This window comes from Lepidochelys kempii, chromosome 1, assembly GCF_965140265.1.
Source record: "Lepidochelys kempii isolate rLepKem1 chromosome 1, rLepKem1.hap2, whole genome shotgun sequence".
Classification (NCBI taxonomy): domain Eukaryota; kingdom Metazoa; phylum Chordata; order Testudines; family Cheloniidae; genus Lepidochelys; species Lepidochelys kempii.
The window spans coordinates 331,887,905-331,913,534 of record NC_133256.1 but is presented as its reverse complement, the minus strand read 5'-3'; the positions used below and the strand labels follow the sequence as shown (position 1 = coordinate 331,913,534).

Genomic DNA, 25,630 nt, shown 5'->3' with positions numbered 1-25,630 from the left:
CTAAATCTGCTAATATGTATTTGATTTGTAGTAAGGTCTGTGGGTCACCGTCTGCTTGCTGGTAGAACAGTGTGGATCCAGAATTAGTCCAACAAAGTTACTGGTACTGGTGCCTGAGAGTAGAACTTAGCCTTGTATGTTTTTCAGTCTCTCTGTCTCATCACATATGAGAAGGGAGGTGCACATCTTACGCATATGGTTATTTGCAAATGTTAATGCTCTTTGATCAGCAATCTATTTGTATAGCAATCATGATTCACTTTGGTGCTGTAATGATTCGTGGCTGCCTATTATTGTACATACTCCATAGTCATCAATTAAGCATACACAAATGTCATCAGGAACAGAAATCATGACTCACCAGCCTTTCCAGGAATGTGGCCTCCACTCATTACAAAAGAGCAATATTTCCATAAGCTCTTGTGGTGCAGGAACCTGAAAGTACTGGAACAGGTCTGAAATTCCCTCCAGTGGAAGAAAGTGATGAATATATGCACAAGTCAGTATATTACAATGCATCTTGCTTGTATGTTCTTTTTGAATCTGTTAATGTTATTAGGTGTATCTGCAGTAGTGATTAGGAAACGCCAGTCTTTCTGGGTTCTCTCATCTTGAATTGCTCCAGGAGTTCAAAAATAGCTCTGATTCATCATTCATTGGTGTCACAGAAACTGGAAGTGGAAAGCTGATTCCACTGAACCTTCAAGTGCGGCTACTGTCACAGTTTGATAGACACATGTCTGAACTCACTTTCATGTTGATAGAGACAGTTCAGTAATCTTCCACCTGTTATTGTTTTGAGGGGTGCATATAATACTTATTGAATGTATTAATTATAAAAAAAGAAAGAGAGAAAAGTGATCAGTCACAAGATTTACAAAAAGAATTACAATTTATATGTATGTATATCTATATTACAAACACAAAAATTATTAAAATTGCAAAGTCAAACATTCAAAAATTAGGAAATGCCCAACAAAGATTGCCTGAGCATCTCTCATGCATATGTATTGTGATACAGTCTTTAATTACATGATCCCATAATATTTTTTCCACAGGACCCCAGTTTCATTCCATGCACATAATAGACAGTGCTCAGTTAATTAATTCAATATTTTGTTTTATCCTTATTGTGCAAGGTGTGACCTTAGGCTTTGTTTACTGTAAACAGTTCAAACCCTGCTATGGAGATAGAATTATTAATGTCCTCCTGGTCTTTTCTGTGGTGCTTATCACTCTAGTGTCTGAGTGCTTCACAAACATTAATTAATTTATATTGAGAATACCCTGTTCTTCATAGGGTGGTATTGTCCCCATTTTACAGATGGGGAACTGAGGCACACATATTTACATCAGTAGTGTTTTCTAATTTTGGGTGTCCAATTTGAGACACTTAGGAATTTTTCAGAGTCCTTAGCATTTTATAGCACTTCATATTTTCAAAGAATAGTTCTCATTGACTTCAGTGGCAGCTGTGAGTGCTCAAAGCTTCTGCAAATCATATGCCATGGTCTCAGGTCAGGCACCCAGAAAACGAGGAATACACAATCAGTTACTACCTCTGAATAGCCTTACTTGAGTGAATTGAGAGCAGGATCATTCCAGAGTCACTGTACAACAAAGTTTTTTTTTTTTTTAAAGAGGAAAATCTACATTAAAATCACCCTGGTGTATTCTTAATTATAAAATGCAGGGCAAAAAAGCATCTTTTTTTTAAAAAAGCATCTTTCTGGGTTATGGACACAGTCATTTTTTCCAAAAGCTTTTACAGAGTGAGTTTAACTATGAAACTGAAGTGCCATTGTTTTGCTTTCTGTAGCACGCCCTGTGATAGAAGGTAATACAAACTGCTGCTATTAATAGGCTGAGAAGCAGCAAGCCATGTATTTGTGCAATTTATAGAACAATTTTGCTGAGATCCATCTTTCCCAAAGACTAATTTGGAGTCCAGGTCAAATATGTTTCCTATGACAGGTTTCAGAGTAGCAGCCGTGTTAGTCTGTATCCGAAAAAGAACAGGAGTACTTGTGGCACCTTAGCGACTAACAAATGTATTAGAGCATAAGCTTTCGTGAGCTACAGCTCACTTCATCGGATGCAGAGAATGGAACATATAGTAAGATATATATATACACACATACAGATAAGTTGGAAGTTACCATACAAACTGTGAGAAGCTAATTAGTAAAGATGAGCTATTATCAGCAGGAGAAAAAAATATTTGTAGTGATAATCAAGATGGCCCATTTAGACAGTTGACAAGAAGGTGTGAGGATACTTAACGTAAGGAAATAGATTCAATATGTGTAATTAATTTGTTTGTCTCTAAGGTGCCACAAGTACTCCTGTTCTTTTTATGTTTCCTATGTATCTCAAGATCAGAGAGATAGGAAGTGGAGAAAAACAAAGACATTTCTAAAATGGCTCAACTTAAGGCAATCACTCACTGAGAGGACTTAGGAAGAAACTTCTTCCATGAGCTAGTTATTCCATAATTGCCCATTTCAGGGTTTCTTGCACCTTCTTCTGAAACATCTGCTACATGCCACTGACCAAGAGAAGATGCTGAACTACATGAAACAATGGTCTGATCTGGCATGACAATTCCTCTTTTCTTAATTTTATGTTGCTGTAATTATAAAATTACTTTTTCATATTTCCAGTTCCATTATCAGTTGTTACAGTATATTATAAAATTATGTAAAATTATGTAAATTAATATATAAAATGAATGTCTTAAAAGACAGATTAAAGGGGAAAAGTCATATAAATACTTTCAGAAAACCGCATTAGGAATTTCCTTTAAATTGCTTCAAGCATGTTCTATGATCAGGCCTACATTTATCACCCTTGCAATTTTGGCTAGGAAGGTTGGTTTTGGCATGAAAATCACTAGGTTTATTTGAAGGCAAAAGAGAATATTTCTAAACAGTTAGATGAAAAAATGTACAAACTGTTTTTAAGTTAAAAGTCACCACATTACCCTGACTCGTCATTCTGATTAGTGTCTAACTTTAAAGCCTGGTATCTTAAAACTGGATAGATACTGCCACTTCAAACTTTCTGCTTATGTAAGCAGGGGAATAGTCCTGCTATTGTGGGGAACTTTCCTGGCTTCTGCACTACCCTGGTGAAGTGGGCTAGCGAAAGGATCTGAGTCCTTGCTCCCACTTCTTTTACCCAGTGGCCTCCCCTTCCACTCTCCTGTCTTCCAGAGTCCTCATAACCCCAACAAGTCTAGGCCCAGGATTCCTGGGGGGCTCAACCCCCAACCCTGCTGTGGTCACCTAGGACAGGGGCTAGGGTGTCCCCACTCTGGGGTACTCTCTCTGCCCTGGGCACTTCTCTGACCCACTGACCATTACATACAAGTTAAAGCAAATGCAAGTTATTTAATCAACAATTAATTTTTAAAAGAATAAGGCAAAATGGGAAAGGTTAAAGGAAACACATCACCCTGCTCTGTGGCAGGGAACATCACAAACAGCATCTCTGGAATGTCAGGGCAGTTCACAGTCTGTTCCTTGTAAGTCCCAGGCCTCCTTCTCCGGCCCTGGCTGTGCTGTAGGGATGCTGTGGGTTGGACACTTGCTCTGGTGGTAGCCACACACTCTCAGGCTCTAAGTGGTAGGACCCTTCTTTCCAGTGTCGCCCCCACCCTGTCAGGGTTACAATCCACGCCTGGCCTGCAGAGCCTCTTGGCTGAAGCATCTCCCTCTGCTGGGCCCACTGCCCAGGCTCCCCCTCGCTCTCCACAGCTGCTCACCGCAGCCAGCTCCGGACTGCTCCAGCCCCAGGTCCACCACTCTGTCTCTGCACGGCTGCTGCTGCTGCTGCTCTGCCTCCAGCTCCCTGGGCTACTTTTTTGGCCCCACTGCCTCTGGTTGCTACAGCTCTGCTCCCAGGACAGGTCTGCTCTGCAGGCTGCTTCTGTGACTCTGCTCCCAGCATTGACCTGCTTCCTCGGCTGCTTTTCTGGCCCCTCTGGCTCTGGTTGCTGCAGCTCTGCTCCCAGGTCAAGTCTGTTCTCTCTGGACTGTGCCTCTAGCTTTGGGGCTGCAGCTCTGCTCCCAGGACAGGGTCTGCTCTCTCTGGGCTGCTTTTCTGATCCCTCTGGAACTGGCACAGCTCTGCTCCCCAGCTCAGCTTGGGCCCCTGCTTTCTCCTTAGCTCGGCCCCACTTTGTCTGACATGGAGGACAGTACCTCCCTGGCTTCCTGACTCCCTGATTAGCCTGCCTGCCCTGTCATTCAGGCTGACCTGGAGCATTGGCCTCTCCCCATTGTTCCTGGGGACCGTCAGTCTCAGGGTCCTGATTCCCCATCAACCCTTCCCCCTTTTTAGTACTGGGAGCTAGCAACTAAAACACCCCCACTGAATGTTAGTAAGGGGGCAACAGTCCGCTTACACATAGTTAGATCATTTTGACTACTGGTGTAGTGTATTGGCTATACTTAAAGAAGATATGGAGTACTTGTGGCGCCTTAGAGACTAACAAATTTATTTGAGCATAAGCTTCAAACTGCTTCAAATTATCAATGCTTAACATTGATACTCTTTTGAAATTGTACTCATAGCCTGGTTTTCGGTGGGAGGCTAAAAACAGTGTGATTGTAAAATGTAATTCCTTCCTGACAGATAAATAAAGACTAGAGTATAAGATACATTAACAAACTCATTTGAAAAATTTGGCCTTATCAATTGATATCAGGGTGCACACTTTCTAATGGATACATGATGTGATGCATGCTTTAACTCTGCATGTGTTATATCCTTTATAAAGTTTACACGAGGTGTGGGTGGAGGGTAAGAGACAGGAACTCTATAGACCAGTGGTATAGGATAATATAATTATATTTAAATCAAAAGAAGAGAATACAAGAAGAGTATAAAAAAGTGTAAGGGCCAAATCCTGGTAGGTTCTGAGAACTTCCATTTCCCTTTGAGCCCAGTTCTTATTTTCATTGCATTTCAGGGACTTATTAAACTATAGTTTGCAATAATCACTAGGAATATCTTAGTTTAGGCCCCGGTCCTGCAATTGACTCCATGTATATATCTCTACAGAGGCCCATTCACTTGTATGTACATAGGTGACTTTAATATGACTCTGGATGGATGGTGTATCCATCCATGCATATTGGTTGCAGGATCTGACTCTTCCAGGCAGGAGCTCCATCTTTTGCTTATGAAGCCATGAATAGTGAGTGTTTAATAAAGTAAATAATACCCAGCAGGGGGGAAATAGAGGTCTCAAACGAGCAACAAATTGATGTACTGAGACATCAAGCTGTGTTAACGCTTATCTACATAGAGAGCTAGTGTGCAGCAAAGTGAGATGTAAACCTATAGCGTGCTAACCTGCCTCACACTAACTGACTGCTGCTCACTACAAGTTTCAAAGTGTGCTCTGATCTACTGCTGCTTGAAACAGCTTGTTGAAACAGCAGTACATCAAAGCGCACTACAGCACTTTTAGTGAGCAGTCGCAGGGTCCACAAAACAGTTGGTGTGTAGCAGGCAAGAGCACTGTAGATTTTACAGCCCAACCTGCCACACACCAACTTTCCATGCAGAGAAGTCTTTGGACTGATGCTCTTCCTGAACACTTTATAATAATATGAAAAAGAGAACTCCAGTACTCACTCTGATCCCATTAATACAAAGTAATGTATGGTGATCTTTTACTGTCTGAGCTGTCAGCTTGCAATCAGACAATATATTCCAGTGTTAGTAAAAAGCTCTCTGTTATACTACATTGAGTGATATATGGTTATGATGCCAAATTCTGACCCCATAGACTCTTAGGTAAATCCCATGATAGTCCATGGGAGCCACATGTATGTATGCAAGAGCAGAATTTAGCATCCAACTATATTAAATCCTGATACAATATTAGCTTCAACATTTGCTAATACCCAAATGCTTTCTTTAATAATTTCTAGCCTAATAAGGCAGCTAGTATAATTTGAAATGTTAGAAGCAATTTTACTGCTTCAAAGTTTATTAAAAATTTAATCATCCCAGGAAATGATTCAGAAAAACTAGTAAAGTTGTTCATACACAAATTCTTGCCCAGAAAGTTTACATGAACATATGGACAGCCACAACAATTAAGCACATTCCTTTCAATTATCATGACACATAAGAAGGGAAGATAGAAAACAATTGAAGTGATCAACTAGTGTTTAAAGACAAGAGCAGCAATGTGTGGGCCTTCTACTATTTCCAAGGAATGCCCACAACATCTTTACCTTTACTGAACAAATAACTGCTTTGGATTTTAAAAAAATGCCAGGATAAGAATGCCAAATGCCACCTCAGAGCTGGATTATCATATTTTATTGCAAACTAATTGTAATATGTATGGAACCCCAGGCAGTTTCTGGATGAGATTAATAATTCATCTGAGATAGCATATCATACATGGTAGAAGACATTTAAACTTTAAAATGAGGGGGATAATGCATTAAAGTGCTGATTGAAAGGGTGGCCTAGAGTGAATAGTTGTTCATTTCATTTTAGTTATTACTCTAGGCTTCTCAAAGGCACAGTATCCCTAAGATTTATAACTGTAGACAATTTTATGGTTTTCTGGCCAACAAACAGCATGTAGCCACTTTATTCAATAGTTCTTGAAAGATCCACAGAGAAGTCTGGAGTTATGGTGTTCCAGTGTAAAACAGCACATCTGTTTTCTATGGAGATATTTATTGTATCCTCTTCTTTATTTACCTCTTCTTCTCTTCCCCTGTAACTGTCCCTTGGAGGATGATATTTTGTCATTCCTATAGTTTTCTTTTTTGCCAACATGTTTCACACCACCAGCTACTAGGATGTAGGCTTCTTACACTTACTCCTACTATGAGAGTTATTGATGCAGCAAATTGCTGCAAGACATGTACTCCACCTCCATTGCTGTATAATGGCCAGATTTTGATGGTAATTATACGAGTGTAAATCCAGAATAACTCCACTAAAGTAAAAAGAAAAGGAGTACTAGTGGCACTTTAGAGACTAACCAATTTATTTGAGCATAAGCTTTCGTGAGATACAGCTCACTTTATTGGATGCATCCGATGAAAGCTCATGAAAGCTTATGCTCAGATAAATTGGTTAGTCTCTAAATCCGATGAAGCGAGCTGTAGCTCACGAAAGCTTATGCTCAAATAAATTGGTTAGTCTCTAAGGTGCCACTAGTACGTCTTTTCTTTTTGCGAATACAGACTAACATGACTGCTACTCTGAAACCGTCCACTAAAGTAAATGAAGTCACCCTGGATTTACAGCAGCCTAACTGAGATCAGAATCTTGTCCATGATGGGCAAAGGCAACTTGCTTCCTGGAATGCAGTATTTATTTATCTGGAGAAACAATTTGCAAAATGTATACTATGGTGTGAAATTTAGAAATTTCTATTCCTAAAGCACAATACAGAGGACATCAAATCTGGAGTATTTAATTTGCTCAAGGTAAATAAAGAACTTGGCTCATATTTACTCTGACAATTTGTTTTATTAACCTAATTTTGTTTTTAATAATAATTTGTCATTGACTAATAAAAAATATAGCTAACCACCCCCCTCCAGTATTTGTATAGTAGAAAACCTCTTTCCATGGTTGACACCATCATTTTTATTAAACCAGTTTTTTAAAAAAAATTGTTTATGAAAAAGAAGCAGTTGAAATATTTGCTTTTACCTGTTTACCAAAAATCAAAGGAGGCAAAAATCAAAATTAAAGACTGGGACAGTTCATCTTCAAAAACAGATGAGTAAGGGGAGTTAGATAGATGTATATAAAATCATGAATGGTTTGGAACTCGTTGCCAGGGAATGCTGGGAAGGCCAAAAGTATAACAGGGTTCAAAAAAGAATTAGATAAGTTCACAGAGGATAGGTCCATCAAGGGCTATTAGTCAAGATGGTCAGGGACGCAACACCATGCTCTGAGTACCAGAAGCTGGAACTGGATGAGAAGGGATGGATCACTCGATAATTGTCCTGTTCCGTTCATTCCCTCTGAAACATTTGGCACTGGCCACTGTTGGCAAACAGGATACAGTAAAACTTCAGAGTTATGAACACCTCAGGAATGGAGTTTGTTCATAACTCTGAAATGTTTGTAATTCTGAACAAAACGTCATGGTTGTTCTTTCAAAAGTTTACAACTGAACATTGACTTAATACAGCTTTGAAATTTTATTGTGCAGAAGAAAAATGCTGCTTTTTACCATCTTAATGGAACGAGCACAGAAACAATTTCTTTACCTTGTCAAATTTAAAAAAAATTCCCTTTAATTTTTTAGTAGTTTACATTTAACACAGTACTGTATTGTATTTGCTCTGTGTGTGTGTGTGTGTCCCCGCTGCTGCCTGATTGTATACTTCCAGTTCCAAGTGAGATGTGTGGTTGACTGGTCAGTTCATAACTCTGGTGTTCGTAATTCTGAGGTTCTATTGTACTGGGCAAGATGGACCAATATAGCCATTCTTATGTTCTTATTTTCAACATGTTAATAATGCAAGGGGAAAATTCTGGTGTAATTTGTGTGGGTATAATTGATAGAAGTCCCAGTAAATATCAAAGAGAAGTGTGAAAAATATTCCTTGGGTTCTAAAAGTACCATTGCCTATGAGCAGATACTTTATTTTTTTTTACAACACCTAAATTGCCTCTCCGCTTTTAATGTAATGATTATGATTATGAATTTTGAAACATAGCATTTCCTGACTAGGTCAGACCAGACGTCCATCTAGTGTAGTATCCCATCTCTGGCAGTGATAGGTAGGGTGACCAGATGTCCTGATTTTATAGGGACAGACCCAATATTCAGGGCTTTTTATACAGCTGCCTATTACCCTCCACCCTGACCCAATTTTTCACACTTGCTATCTGGTCACCCTAGTGATAGATACCACCAGCTTCATAGGATGAGTTTATTTAGCGCAGGAGTGGGCAAAGTTTTTGGCCTGAGGGCCACATCTGGGTATGAAATTGTATGGCGGGCCATGAATGCTCACAAAATTGGGGTTGGGGTGCAGAAGGGAGTGAGGGCTCTGGCTGGGGGTGCAGGATCTGGGGTAGACCAGAAATGAGGCCTCTGGCTGGGGGCTCCAGGCTGGGATAGGGGGTTGAGGTGCGGGGGGGGGGGCGGGGTGAGGGTTCCAGCTGGGGGTGTAGGCTCTGGGGTGGGGCTGGGGATGAGGGGTTTGGGATGAAGGAGGGTGCTCTGGACTGGGATCGAGGGATTCGGAGAGTGGGATGGGGATCAGGGTTGGGGCAGGGGGTTGGGGCTCAGGGGTGCAGGCTCCAGGCGGCTTACCTCAAGCAGTTCCCGGAAGCAGCAGCATGTCTCCCCTCCGGCTTCTATGCAGAGGCATGGTCAGGCAGCTCCCCCGTCCGCAGGTGCCACCCCCACAGCTCCCATTTTCTGCAGTTCCCAGCCAATGGGAGTTGTGCGGGTGGCGCTTGGAGTGGGGGCAGCATGCAGAGCCCCCTGGCTGCCCCTAAACATAGGAACCGGAGGGGGGACATTCCGCTGTTTCTGGGAGCTGCAGCACGCATGCACGGAGTGGACCCCGACCCCGCTCCCCAGCTGGAGCGGGGCAAGGCCCAGACCTTGCTCCCCAGCAGGAGCTCGAAGGCCAGATTAAATCAGCTGGAGGGCCAGATGTGGCCTGCTGGCCGTAGTTTGCCCACCCCTCATTTAGAGGTTGGCTTAATCCCCCAACTTGCAGGTTTATATCCCTTCCAAAATTCTTGTTTAATTATTTATAATGACTATTATAACTCTGCTATTCTTGTTATCAATGCATAATCCCTTTTTGAATCCTGCTACATTCTTGGCCTCCATGACTTCTTGTGGGAATAGGTTCCATAGGCTAATAGGTCATTGTGTTGAAAAAATATTTTGTGTTAATACATTTCCAAATCATTGGGTAATCCTGGTCTGTTGGTCTGTCAGATACAGTGGGAATAGTTTAGGACAAGACTTCCAACTGCCAAGAGAAGCGAGGGACAAAACCCCTAACTGTGAGATCACATAGAAGTGTTGGGAAAGCAAATTCCTGTTGACCAGACAACAAGATCTGCTTGAGGTTTACAAGAGCCAAGAGTGCTGGGCAAAAGGGAGTTGGCATTTGGAGGCCAATGTGTAGATGATCCTGTTTGTTAGCTCAGAGAAACATGCCTGGCTTTTCATGATATATTTCCCTGGAAAGGACTGGTGCCTAAATGGCATTGCTCTGCTTACCAATTGCCTCTAGAGCAACACAGTCAGTTAATATGCGCCCAGACAAAAGCAAGACTGATAGCAGTACGAGCATGAAACTGAAATAATGCTGCTTCTGCAGTACAAGGACAGTCTCTATAGGCCTGTTTGTTAGCAACATGTTGAAGAAATGCACAACTATAGCTGAAAAACATAGAGCATTTTATGAAGTGAGCTGTAGCTCACGAAAGCTTATGCTCAAATAAATTAGTTAGTCTCTAAGGTGCCACAAATCCTCCTTTTCTTTTTGCGAATACAGACTAACACGACTCCTACTCTGAAACTGTCCACTATATATTGCTGGGTATAGAGATCGGCTTTGTAACGGGGCATCCTGCTGGCTGTCCTGGGGATTAGCTCCGCAGGTCGATATGCCCTCTCTGGATGGTGCCTTGCCTCTGCTGTCACTTCTGCTCCTGGAGCCACATCACTCCAAGGACCACCTCATTCTTTTCATGACACAGCCCTCTGGCCATGTCATGATCTGTGCTTCCCGTCTTCCGGGGGCAAGTGCTGCAGTCCAACTGACCCACCACTTTCCCAGTGGCTACTGCAGCCAATGGTCCAGCCACTTCTCCACAGCACCAGCACCCTCTTCTTCCTTGCTTCAGGGCCTCAACCTGCAAATCCCAGTAGCTGGCCGGATGCTGTCTCTAGCTCTCCTTGCTATTGTCAATGCTCTGTCCAGGGTGCTAGCTTTGTTCTTCTTGGCAGGCAGCCAGTCCTCTCTCCTTCAGCTCCAGGGAGTAACTGGCCTGGCTCTGCCCTGCAGCTCTTCTTATATGGGCCTGCCAGATCCTTACTGGCTGTCCCTCATAGCCCTTCTCCTATTGGTTGCCACTTGCACAGCTTCTCAAGGGCTCTGTTAACCCCTTAGAGGCCAGTCAGTGGCCAATGTCCCATCACAGCTTGAACTAGGAACCCTACATCTGAACTTTATGGAAATTCTGAACCATATTGGAATTCGGCCTCTGGTCCCTATCTCTGTAATAGGCCAAACCAACATTAAAGAGAACTTTGAGAAAGGCCAGAGATGATCATTATGACTTAGTTCCATCTCTATTTTGGAATTAGATCCTGCTACAGGGATACAGAATCTTGATCATCTTTGCAGTCTTCCATCCACCTTCTTCTGTGCATCCCTTTATGCTTTGCATAGTGTCTCTCCTGCTGTGCAATAACTGAAGCCCAGACTGTTCTTAAAACACAGTTGTCACAGGAAACACTTCACGTATGACCCTTTGGGGTTGACCTGCAATATGCTGCGTAACACCTGAAGTTGCTGAATGTGATGGGTTCTGTCCCTACTCCCCTTGCCCAAAATAATCAAACAGAAAATAACAAACTGGTAATCACTTTGACTGTTCTCTAGACAACACACTTAAAACCCACTTAAAATCACCACCAGTATCTCAGAGCAACAAGCTGTGCACATGACCCTGCTCACTGTGCCAAGAATCCCATGCACTGCTCCAGGCTGGGGACCGACTGGCTAAGCAGCAGAAAAGGACCTGGGGATTACAGTCGATGAGAAGCTGGATATGAGTCAGCAGTGTGCCCTCATTGCCAAGAAGGCCAACGGCATATTGGGCTGTATTAGTAGGAGCATTGCCAGCAGATCAAGGGAAGTGATTATTCCCCTCTATTTGGCACTGGTGAGGCTGCACCTAGAGTATTGCATCAAGATTTGGTCCCCCCGCTACAGAAGAGATGTGGACAATTCGAGAGAGTCCAGCAGCGGGAAACGAAAATGATCAGGGGGCTGGGGCACATGACTGATGAGGAGAGGCTGAGGGAACTGGGCTTATTTAATCTGCAGAAGAGAAGAGTGAGGGGGGGATTTGATAGCAACCTTCAGCTACCTGAAGGGGGGTTCCAAAGAGGATGGAGCTCGGCTGTTCTCAGTGGTGGCAGATGACAGAACAAAAACAATGGTCTCAAGTTGCAGTGGAAGAGGTCTAGGTTGGATATTAGGAAACACTATTTCACTAGGAGGGTGGTGAAGCACTGGAATGGGATACCTAGGGAGGTGGTGGAATCTCCATTCTTAGAGGTTTTTAAGGCCCAGCTTGACAAAGCCCTGGCTGGGATGATTTAATTGGTGTTGGTTTGAGCAGGGGATTGGACTAGATGACCTCCTGAGGTCTATTTCAACCCTAATATTCTATGATTCTATGATTGTGATGGATTCTGCCCCCTTCTTCGTGGTGCCACCTGGGACTGGGGTACCACTGAGCTCACCTGACCCACCAGCCTGGACTCCCTTTACGTGGTATTGTGGAGGCAAGCCAGCCAACCCCCCCTCAGGCTTCAGACTGCACTTCACCAGCACACATACAGGTAGCGATCAGCTCTGTACGGGAAGGCTCAGCTAAGGAATTTCCAGTACTCAAGTGCATGCCCCCACGCTAGAGGGTAGACCCAAAATTATACTATCCTGTGCTGCACAGAAAATTGTACAGGGTAAGTCATGAAATTCACCCCTTCCCTCAATGTGGAGAGAGTTATGCAACATGTTTTTGCCCTCCAGTTATGAATTTCACACACTGGGTTTTAGACAAAACAAAAACAAGTTTATTAACTAAAAATGATCGATTTTAAGTGATTATAAGGGATAGCAAACAGATCAAAGCAGATTACCCAGCAAATAAAACACAATCTAAGATTTGTATACTAAAGAAATTGGTTATAAGTAGCAAATTCTCACCCTACATGATGTTTTAGGCAGATTGCAGAGACTTGCTTGCAGCTTAAAACTCCAGATATTCCTTTCACCAGCCAAGGCCAGACACCCTCTAGCCTCGGCTCAGCCCTTCTCCTACAGTTCAGTCTCTTTGTTTCTCAGGTGTTTCCAGAAGCCTTCTTTCTTAGGCGGGGAGTTAAAGAACAAATTGAAGAACAAACTACAATGATGTCACTCCCCTGCCATAAATAGTTTTTGCGTATGGTGGGAATCCTTTGTCTCCCAGTGTGATTCCTACCCCAGTCAGTGGAAAAATACTAGTATTATCATGGAGTCCAGTATCAGGTGACTTGGGCACCTGACCCTGCAGTCATAACTCAGAGGCTGTTTGTAGTGTCCCCAGGAACACTTCTCAGTGGGTGATTAGCATCTTCAAAGACGTGTTGTTTTCCCTAATGGCTCTTCCCAGCAAGACATCTAGACTGATTACATTCTGCCTAGTGGGCATTCCCCATGTGTAAACACATTTGTAATAAATGCATAGCCAATATTCCTAACTTTAGATACAAAAATGAAACATGCATACAACTAGGATAAACATATTCAGTAAATCATAACCTTTCCAACTATATCTCACATGACCCATCTTGCACAAAATACATCATAGTTATGGCACAATCATATCATAACACTATCTCTATGAAGAATATGGGGTGTAATGCCACACTGAGCATTTTCAATGCCAAATAGAAGTGAGTGGCAATTGAGGGTTCTCAGCACTTTTCATGTTTGGGCCCCTCCATGTGTATTGGTTTCTTTTTATCTAAAGGCCAAGTTCTGCCCTTGCTTATACTAATGTAAATCCACCATCTTCATCTATTATTGCCACAAATGCTGATTATGAAGCTGTAATTTAAAAAGTTGTTTCCAGTTAAAGTGGAAGACATTAGTCACACTGGGGCAGCAATGCTAATTCAGTTTGTTTTCTTTAAATGAAAGTTGTGTGACAAATATAGCACTGGGTAAATTGCAATGTGGCCATTCAAATGCTATTGAAGTTGTAATGTGAACAAACCTGCTGTAATCTGTGAGGCTGCACTAAAGATTGAGCAATCTTAGAATCTGGAAAAAAATCGTACAACATAGTCAGTTGTTGTGCTAGGTCAGGTGCAAGAGTTTTTAGATGTGCATTTTGGTCAAAATGTATGGCTATTTATTTAAGTGTCTAAATATGGAATTAGGTGAATTTAGGAAACCAATTTTGAACATTTGTCCTTAGAGCTTTTCAATTTGGACCACCTAACTTCAAATGCACATTTTCTATGTTGATTAATACAGCATATTAATCTATATTTACCATTTTGTGTATTTCACGCTAGTGTCAATTCTTAAATTGCTGCTCTATGGCAGATATTTGAAATGTAAGGAGTTTGACTATTCACATTTGATTATAATATGTTTTAATCAGTGGGAATCAGCTGTGGATGAGGGTGATGTCAGCAAAGAAACAAGAATGCAAAATGAGTGTAACATTTGATTTCTGACTATTCTAGTTTAAATAACAGTTAGATAAGAGATGAGTGGGTGTGGAGAAAAAAAAGTTTCTAACCTTATACACCCCCCAAAAAAATCCTTCTTTTTTGTTGGTAATGTAGTCCGCTAATCAAACACACATATCATTGTGCTGTGAATCTGCAATTCAGTAATCTAATATATAGTTTGTATCTAATACCAAGAAAACACTGATTAAAATACATATTATTTTATTAATAATTAATAATATATCTAATTCTATCTATCTATCTATCTATCATCCAGTCCCTGGTGGACTGGTATCCACCTCACAGAAGCCACCCTGGTGGACTTGCATCCATCTTATGGAAACCACCTTTGCAGTTTGCAATAGAGAGCATTCTTGTTGGCAATACAAATGGAGATACCAATATCCGACTAAGTACTGAGTCTTGAAATGGCACGTATTTACTGCCTCTGTGTCCCTAGCCTCTGTTTTCCAGAAGTTGGGAATGGGCAACAGGGGTTGGTTTGATGATTATTTGATGTTCTGTTCATTCCCCCTGGGGAACCTGGCATTGGCCACTGTCAGAAGGCAAGATACTGGGCTAGATGGATCTTTGGTCTGACCCAGTATGGCCATTCTTATGTTCTTATGTAGTCCTTAAAGTGATTCTGCCAGAGCTGGATGAACAATAGAGGGGAGGGTTGGGTGATCTTCCAGAACTACTACTACTCATCCGATGAAGTGAGCTGTAGCTCACGAAAGCTCATACTCAAATAAATTGGTTAGTCTCTAAGGTGCCACAAGTACTCCTTTTCTTTTTGCGAAGACAGACTAACATGGCTGTTACTCTGAAACCTACTACTCTAATGTGTGGGTACACAAAGGACTTTCCTCTCTAGAGTGGTCAATCTGGGAGCTTTCATGAGCATTATGTTTATTTTTGTTTGCAGTGTTGTAACAAAGTAGGTGAGGTAATATCTTTTATTGAAACAGCTTCTGTTGGTGGAAGGTACACATTTTAAAACTATACAGAGTTCTTCTTCAGGTCTAAGGACCAATAAGTTGGTCCAATAAAAGATATTACCCTGTGTACCTTGTCTCTCTCATTATATTTGTTATTTTTATTTTCAAAGGAGTGTAAAGGGACATGAAAAAGGCATGTTCAGCAAGAAATAAAGTAGTGAGTCTTCTAGGAGGCATAGAAAACAATAGTCCCTTTGTACATGGATAGCCCGAGGATTGTAATCTCTTGAATCTCTTCCAAATTCTTGTAACATCTTGATCTAAAATGTCAGTAAATATGAATGTATCACCATTGCTTGGGAAACATTCTGGGAACCCTCATCATTAAAAGGACACAAGAGTACTGAAAGTGGCAGAGAGTTTATTTAAAGATAATGTAGATTCACCAAAGGCTGGCCATGTCTAACAATGCTTTATTGAGGAAATAATATAAAGAATGGATGGAAGAATCCTGTGTACATAATTTACCAGAACTTAAAGCAGCTTTTCATACATTTCACTCACAAAAAAAGTCTTATCTAACTTTAAAAGGTCAGCAAGAGTAGTGTGTAGGGTGAGATAATATGTGTGTAGGGTGACCTGCATAATATGCCTAGTTTGATGATAAAAACCAAAGGGTGAGATCCTTGACCTTGCTGCTTTTTGTGCCAAATTTATCTTACTTACTCTGTTCTTGCACTCCCTGGTATTCCTAGAGCATATCAGGGGCAGGAAGGAGTGTGACTGGAACATACTCCACTGTCCTGAACTTGGGCTGGTGGAATTGACCACAGCAGGCAAAAATTGGAACAGCTGGGAGGCTGATGGGAGACTAGTGGTGGGAGCAAATTGGCCCCGGAAAGGTGGTGGAAAGCAATAATATCCACATGTAGAGAGTGTCTCTGCTGTGTGCTGGAATCTACTTGCACTGGAGAATTAGAGGTGTAGTATTTATCATCCCAAGTGCAGTGACAGTTATATTTAGCAACATTGACCAATCATCTAAGTGTGTAGCAAGTGTGTTTATTTCTTCATTACTACATAATATGCTGAACAGAAAGGCATGAAATTAACCTTTAAAAATACACAGTGAAAGGAAATGAGTCATTGAAGGCAATATTAATCAGTACATCAGCATCTAGCTTGCTAAATTAGTCATGTCATAGAGTGGGTGAAATGAGTCAGTCCAATGGCTTCATATCCTTCATATATTTGCTGATCATATTGTTAAGTGGAAGTAAGGATTGGTTTGGGTCTAACTATAGGAAAAGTCCATGTCAAGCTTACTGGTGATATTGTCTGAATCTGGAGCTGTGGGGGCTGATTGGCAGTAGCAGATAGACTGGGATGGCTGTGAAAAGACAAATTGCAAGAATGAAAAGGCTCCATGGACTCAGAAAACCTCTCAGGGAGGCACTTTCATGATTGATGCTAATAGGACAGTTGTTCAGGTGGATCCGTTTTATTCTTAGACAATATAAAAGGAAGGAAAGAGGCTTTTTCTCCCCTTTCATTTAATCTCCAATTCTTGCAAGCAGCCTGCTAGCTCTACTGAAATGATGGCTCTAGCTTTGGTACTGTAGAGGCTGTGTGATCAGTTACAAAGCAGGGGACCCCTCTAATTATAATAGAAATAGCTGAAAGTACTTAGCTTCATTGGGGCTGCCAAATCCCACCCCAATGAGCTATCCAGGGAGCTAAATTGTTTCTCTAATCCTGAGTGCTTATGACCTGCCTCTGAGCTGAACACCAAATGATGTGAAGAACTATCATCCTACTTCACCAAAAAGATCATGCACATTTGGGAAACCTTCTCAAACAGCATGGATCAACTCTGCTCCACCTGCACCCAGCAACCAACCAATCAACAGCCCACCTGCATTTCCAGAATTTAGTACTCAGTAAGACATTCCGGACACTTTGACCCCAGACTTGTGAATCGACATGTGCCCTTCCTGGCTTGTGAAAGAGCATCATGAACAACTGGTGCCATGCCTGACCAAAATAACCAACATTTCATTCAGAGAGACTCTTCCTTTCTTCCTTCAAACATGCAATAGTCTGATCTACACTGAAGAAACCCCCCTGGATAATTCAGCCCTTGTCAACTTCGCCAGGTGTCAAACCTGTCATTTCTGAGCAAACACACAGACAAGCTAGCCAAAGGTCAACCACAAGCTCGTCTAGCTGAAGCCAACATTCTAGAACCAGCACAATCTGGATTTAGGCCACGACATGGAACGGAAACAGCTTTGGTGGCACTGATGGATGATCTCCACCTGTCAGTGGGTAGAGGACAGACATTTATTCTCATCCTCCTGGACCTCTCCTTAGCGTTTGACACTGTTGACCATGAGATACTGCTCTCTCACCTGAGAGAAGTAACAGAAGTCCAGGGAAATGCACTAAAATGGTTTGAGCCCTTTCTGAAGGGACACACCCAAAGCATAGTGATGGGAAACTGCATCTCTTTTGTAATATTACAAATATTAAAATCATACCTAAGATTACTCCTCCACCATTAGACCCCTTGCTTGTGGGGATCCCCAAGGCTCAATTGTTTCTCTGATCGTTTTCCACATCTACCTGCAACCACTAGATGAACTGATCAGACACCACGAACTCAAATGTCAACGATATTCAGATGAGACACAGCTCTACCTGTCCTTCACCACATACAACCACACCACTACCATCAAGATGGCCCTGAGCTTGGGTGTGATTAGCTCATGGATGAAGAACAGCTGTCTGAAGCTGCACCAGAGCAACACAGAGGTGATGCTGGTGGGCAGACGGAAGAACGTTGAGGAGTTTGCAGCCACAGTGCTATCTCCTTTAACTGAAGGCACAATTGGTCAATTCTGTCTGTAGTCTTGGAGTGGTCTTGAATTCCTCACTGATGCTGAGTTCTCCTGTCAGTGGCTGTACATAATGCTTTCTACTATCTCCAGCTGGCTAGGAGACTCCATCCCATCCTGGTACATGAAGAACTAGCCTCAGTTATTCATACTTTCTTCACTCTCAGCTGCTCTACCGCAATGAGATATACCTGGGGATGAAACCTTCAGCATCTAGAAAACTCCCAACTAGTACAAAACAGGGCACCATGTCTCCTCAGCAATGCAGACTGCCATGAGCACATCACAGGTGTCCTCTGCTCTCTATACTGGCTTCCCCCTGAATTTCTAATCAAGTTTATGATTTTGGTCCTTATCTTCAAAGCACTCCATGGCCTGGGCCCAGGATACCTCAAACACTACTTAAAGCTCGAGGATGAAGACTGTGGTCAACAACTTTGGTCCTTTGGCATAATTGAACTCTGAACAGTAAGAGTAAAGGTTGGGAGACAGAACCTGCTCTGGGGTGGTCAAGGACTATAACAAACCTCACTACTTTCTACTCCAAGTGCAAGGCACATTTCTTTGAGCTTCACTTCTCTAATATAAACATACAGCAACAGGTATATTTAACAACAACAACAACAACAAACAAAACAAAAAATAACCCAACACCACCCTACTGTAACAAGACCCTCCACTCCACGTGCTTTTCTCTCTGGGAAGAGGATGAGAGAGCAACCAACATGTTACAGATGTGTAATTATGTTCCTTAATGCACTATTAGAAGGTGCTCAGATACTACGATGATGAACGTGGTGTAAATGCCTATATAGAATAGAATAGAATAGAATAGAATAGAATAGAATAGAAAAGCAAAGAAAATACTTCACAGTAATCTTAGGGGGAGACAGGTCTCTAAAGGAAGAACCATGGAAACACTCAGCTGCTACAGCAATGGGTGCTGTGTAAAAATGCAGACAAATGAACAGATACAGTAGATGGACAGATATGATGGAAAGAAACAATGGATACAACAAACAGACAGAAAAACATTTGTATTTTAGCACATGTAGAAAATTTTGGTGCCACCTAGTGGAGATAAATAATAGACAAAAGTGCATATTAAATTCAATATGTATATACAGCAGAACCCCGTTTGTCTGATCTAATTGGACTGGGGCTAAATCGGATAATCTAAAATTCAGATAATCTGGAGAATGGGAAAGTACGAGGCTGCCGCACCACCTAGCGGCGACAGAAGAGATCACCCGCTTCTGAATCTGTGTGCGCTGGTTACTCGGTTAATACAGAGAGCTGGATAATGGAGGATCGGATAAACGGGGTCTTACTGTACTTGTTTAAGGAAGCCAATGGCACGTTATCTGTGTTTGTTTCAAGTATTTTAAATTAAGCATTTCTAAATGGTTATATTTAATTATATTGTAAAGGGTAGTAGTTATCAGTTATATTTCAGGAAGATTTACTACTGACTTAAGTAGTCCCCTCCAGCATTAAGAAAGAATGGAGGTCAGATGTTAGCAAAACTGGGAAAGGATGAAATTGTCTATGAACATGCTGGTTTCAATGTAACAGTTCCGATCAGACGTAACTAACAGAATAATCGGGCCCGACTGCTGTGAAGTGTTTGCAAATTATGCTTAACCAGATGCTGTTTCAAAGTGAGACAGGTCCAGTCTACTCAAGAAAGGGCTTAGTGGTGAAGCAATCTTGGTATAACTGTAGCGGCAAAGATTCCTAGTGGAGACACAGCTTTTATCAGTGAAAGCATGCTTGTGCCAGCCTGGCTTGTACCAGTTCTCTGAATGACATTAGCTATACCAGCAAAAGGACATTTTTGCCAGTATAACTGCATCTACACTGGGTTTTTTTGCTGGTATTAAAATGTTGTAAAGAATTACACCCCTAACCCTAATTATTATAGTGGCAAAAGTTCCTAGAATAGACCTGGCCATACACAAAGCACTAGATACTGCACTCAACAGGACAGGTACTCAAGCCACAACCTAAAATAGGGTCAGCACATACTCCCTATCTGTAAAACTGGCGCTGAATTCAATGTGAGCTGGATCAAGCCCTTGATGATGACTGTTAGTCTGTAAAGAAACACGTGCAAACTACTGGCTTTTGTGAAATTGTATGAGTGTAAATGAAGACAGAATCCATTACAACCTGAGTTTATAATTCTTCAAGATGCACTGTAGACCCAGCTTTCTTCCTTTGCACATGAGGAGATGAGTTTTGGGTAGAACTTGGTAGTGGTGCTCTGGAACTCTGGAGATTGTGTGTGGCGGGGTTGGTTAATTTCAGTTCTTGTCATGTTGTCGCTGAGTTATTTGAATTAACTGGGAGAATTGACTGGTCTGTTCAATTAGTGTGTTTTTAAAAAACATTGTCAAGGGCACCCAGCGCATCGATTATTATAGTTAGTAAAAATCCAAATATATCTGGCACTTTATTTTTAGAGATAATTATTTTGATGATAAATGTTAGACAATTTAGCAATTTCTAGGAATTACCAAAACTCATTTTCTCTTTAGATAAATATTATTTGCAATATTATTCCTTTATTATCTTCAATATGTTTTTGGAAGTTTACCGTCTCTATTGGCATTTTTTTCCTGCTGTTCTATGTCCTACCCCCCCACCCTTTATTAATTTATTTTATTAATGATTCATAGCACCATTGAGATTCTGTTCAGTCCTGTGTTATTAATGTTTTTATTGCTTAAATTTTCTCTAGAGGTTAGAAAATGTAAAATTTTCATTTTAGTTCAGTACAATTTGATACCTCAGCTACTTTTGAATGAAAAAGGAATAGGTTAGTGGTTTTATGTAAGGAGTGACTTAGGCCTGATTATTTCACTTTCTTACAGACCCTGACTTTCATCTCTCCTGAGTAGAGACTCTGAACTGTGCTAAATCATACAGAAGCTCTGACATGTGGTCAAATACCCCTGAAGCTTCGGTTGAGAGAGAATCAGTCTGGTTTCCCCTTGTGACCCAAAATTCACGTTTGAGCTTGAATCTACAAAGGTGAAATATTGGTCCAATGCTTTCAAATTTGGGAGTTTAAATGTTAACCACCAAAATCCATACTGAGGCACATAAGCAAATGGACTGATTTTCAGAGGTGCTAAGTAGGTGTAACACCCAGTGAAATCAATGGGAGCGGCAGATCCCCTGAAACTCAGGCCACAGTTTAGGTGACTATCTGTGGATTTAGTGTCTAGTGATAAGCACCCTTGTTTGAAAACATAGGAGTTGTGTTTGGACCTGATCTGTTGTCCATTATGTCAATGGCAAGGCTTCAGTTGGATTCAGCAGGCACTGGAGCAGGCCATTAACTCAGGCTCGTTCCTCGTTTTCCAGGGCTGCATTTTTGTTCAACATCTTTATTAATGATCTGGGTGATGGGATGAGTTACACCCTCAGCAAGTTCATAGATGACACTAAGCTGGGAAGAGAGGTAGATATGCTGGAGGGTAGGGATAGGGTCCAGAGTGACCTAGACAATATGGAGGATTGGGCCAAAAGAAATCTGATGAGGTTCAACAAGGACAAGTGCAGAGTCCTGCACTTAGGAAGGAAGAATCCCAGGCATCGCTACAGGCTGGGGACCGACTGGCTAAGCAGCAGTTCTGCAGAAGAGGACCTGGGGATTACAGTGGATGAGAAGCTGGATATGAGTCAGCAGTCGTGCCCTTGTTGCCAAGAAGGCCAACGGCATATTGGGCTGTATTAGTAGGAGCATTGCCAGCAGATTGAGATAAGTGATTATTCCCCCCTATTCAGCACTGGTGAGGCCACACCTAGAGTATTGTGTCCAGTTTTGGTCCCCCCACTACGGAAGGGATGTGGACAAATTGGAGAGAGTCCAGCGGAGGGCAACAAAAATGATTAGGGGGCTGGGGCACATGACTTATGAGGAGAGGCTGAGGGAACTGAATTTATTTAGTCTGCAGAAGAGAAGAGTGAGGGGGGATTTGATAGCAGCCTTCAACTACCCGAAGGGGGGTTCCAAAGAGGATGGAGCTCGGCTGTTCTCAGTGGTGGCAGATGACAGAACAAGAAGCAATGGTCTCAAGTTTCAGTGGGGGAGGTGTAGGTTGGATATTAGGAAACACTATTTCACTAGGAGGGTGGTGACACACTGGAATGGGTTACCTAGGGAGGCGGTGGAATCTCCATCCATAGAGGTTCTTAAGGGCCGGCTAGACAAAGCCATAGCTGGAATGATTTAGTTGGTGTTTATCCTGCTTTGAGCAGGGTTGGACTAGATGACCTCCGGAGGTCTCTTTCAACCCTAATATTCTATGATTTTATGATTTACAAAAGAACTGGGGCACTCTTGTAGGGTCTTGTCATTCTCAGTGTAACTGCAAGCTTTTTCTAGGGAACCTTCTACTCTACAGCTTAGGCTGTTATGAATTATTCTTCCCGAGCTACAAGTATCAGATAGACAGTGTGCAGATGCCGCTAGACACTTGTTTTATGTCTGCCTCCTTCCTGGTGTACATACAGTCAATACAATATGTTGTTGTAAGGCATCATATAGAAACATGGGGACTTGCTGATAAGAGATTATTTGTTTTGGTGAAGATAATAAGAAGAAATTGAAGTTGCTGCTGATTAATATGTATGCCAAAGCTAACATGAATTCACCCTTATCTTTATGCATTAAGAAAAATAAAATAACGTGGCTTGCCAAAGACAGTAAGTAAACAGAATAAATTAAGTGTGATTGATCATTCTGACATGTTTATCTGCAGTTCCAATGTACTGTCTAATGTTTCTTATTCTGTTTTAAAAAAAGCAAAGCAACATTACATTTATCTTGTAAATTATCCTCCGAGTACCAGCAGCTGCAAATGATTTGCTGTTAAAATGATTATTACGGTGCTGCCCTGAGGATGTTCATGCTTATGCCAAAAAGGTGACTCTCTGGTCTCTTGGGAATAGTGGGACCCAAACATTTGAATTGAAATTTGACACAAAGAGATTAAAAAAGGGTGACCAGCATAGGATAGTCAGAGGGGAAAACACTGAAGTTACCATTTTGGTAGTTGAACCTTTCACCCATCCCCATCCCATTTGTCTGTTTTGTCTACCTGTCACATTGTGTCTGACATGAAGATCATAAACTCTCTGAAGCAAGGCTAGTCTTCTTAGCTAGTTGTTTATACAGTGCCTAGCTTAATGGGGCCCTGATTCTTGACTGAGGTTCCTAAGTGCTATCATAACATAAATAATAATAGACCATGATTTTTAAATTGCAGTTACTGAGAGTACACATGCAAATCAGGTAGGTGCACGCACCCTGGATAGTTACAGTCACTTGTATGTGCCTGATTGGTAAGTACAGCTGCAGTAATTGCACATCCAAATTAGGATTGTATGTTTCGTCAGAGAATGAACTAATCATGGACCTAATCCTGCAATATTTACTCACATGATTATTTCTTACCTATGCAGATAGCTACATAATTTTAAATTGAACTGTTTTCAAGAAAATGTACTCCTTGCTTGAGCAAGGATTGTAGCATCAGATTCATATAAATCTTGTTTGATAAAATTTTGACTAAAATAGCATGTGATGTGTACAAAAGTATATATGAGAGGTGTAAATATCAGAGTGGGGGGGGTTACATTTTTAAGGTGCATTACATTTAAGGTACATGCAAGCAGAACACCAAGTAAAAGAATGAAATTTTGAAAAAGAAAACTTAGGCCAAATATCGTGAAAAATTTCAGATGGTAAAATCTGTTAGACGGTTAGATCGATTAGCCATATGCATTACAGAACTATCACTCAGACCCCTCTTTTTTTGTTTTTACTCATGTTGAAATATACTCTGCAATTTGTATGACAACTAATGATCCCCAGCACCTGTTAGCCCTCATATTAAACTAAATAAATCATTAGTAGGAAGCTACCAGATTCACTTGGGCATTAGTTCATGAAGTTCAATTACTATGGAGGTACTTCCTGTGCTCCACATAAGGGTTTGGTTCTGGAATGGGGCATTCTTAACAGTTTTCCTCACTGATCCTGCTCAGTTCCACACTAGGCTCTTAGAAACTTAGACTCACACATCCCTCCAGAAGACATTTGGCCAGCACCAGGCACCTCTGTAGGCTTAGGGCTTGTCTACACTACAAAATTAAGTCCTCTTAAGTTAAGTCAATGCACAGCCACCGCAGTACTTAAAGTGGTGGTTCACGTCCCCACTTGCTCCTTCCATTGGCGGTGCACGTCCTCACCAGGAGCATTTCCACCCATTGAAGTGGGGCATTGTGGGACACCAACAGCTGAAGCCCAGGAGCCCTGGGGCTGATAGTCTCAGCTGTCAACCCCACATGGGGTTCACAGCTTGCCCTTCCCTCCTCACTGCTGACAGACAGCCCAACACTGACAGCCCAATCAGTCAGCGGGGCTTGGGCTCAGAGCTGGGTGCCCTTCCCATCCCAGTGCTGACAGCCCGAGTTGTCAGTGCAGTGGTGGAGGGGGGACCCCAACTGTGAGCCCGCACCGGCTGACCACTTCGCTATCAAATATTGGGATGCGGGGTAGAGCCCCATCTGTCAGCCCTGCATGAGACTGACAGCCAACAGATGATGTAAGTAATGGCAAGGTCTACATGGACACTGCATTGCCCTGACTACATTGACATAAGCACTATGCCTCTAGTGGAGGTGGAATTATTATGTTGGCGTAGTGGGGGATTTACTTTGGCAGAAGCAGCATTCTAGTGTAGACAATGACATAATTAGGATGATGTAAGCCACCTTGCATCGACCTAACTCTGTAGTATAGGCCAGGCCTTAGAGCACTTAGAGCCTGAGCCTCTCTCACTTATAGCCTTTGGTGATGGAGTACACATACAGATCAGGTAGGTGCACTAACCCACAGAGGGCCCTGGGGCTAAAATGCTAACACTCAGCCACCACATGAGATACTTTACAGCCACTGACCAATGCACCTCTCCTCACTGAAGTTAGGGAAGTGCTCTTAGCCCCCTATCTGCATTGTAGACAAGGTGCTGTTGTTAGTGCATTACCCGTTACAGGAAATTTCTGCTTTCCCATTCATAGACACTAACATGGGGGCAAAATCTCTTGGGATTTACTCTCTTCTAACTTGAGCCATTAGAGCTGGTTGAAAAATGGGAGCAATTTTTTCATGTAAGTTCCCTCTCTACCCACCCACCCCCATACACTCCCTTCCTCTTTTTTCTGGGGTCAAAATTTCAAATTTTGGTGAGAAAAGTCTTCAAAATGTCAACAAACCTGGG

General features: G+C 42.0%; 1 protein-coding gene across 8 annotated transcripts in view; it reads left to right on the top strand.

Annotated features, from left to right (window-relative positions):
- PCLO (piccolo presynaptic cytomatrix protein) overlaps positions 1–25,630 on the top strand; it is a 514,363-nt gene that overhangs the window by 369,199 nt on the left and 119,534 nt on the right. Inside the window, exon 11 of one of the 8 annotated variants that reach the window (XM_073328642.1) lies at positions 21,212–21,361. The exons of the other annotated variants lie outside the window; for them this stretch is intronic. Within the exon in view, the coding sequence (XP_073184743.1) occupies positions 21,212–21,234 (23 nt within the window). The 3' untranslated portion in view covers positions 21,235–21,361. Of the gene's footprint in view, positions 1–21,211; positions 21,362–25,630 lie in introns of those variants that run through there. 8 annotated transcript variants of the gene reach the window in all.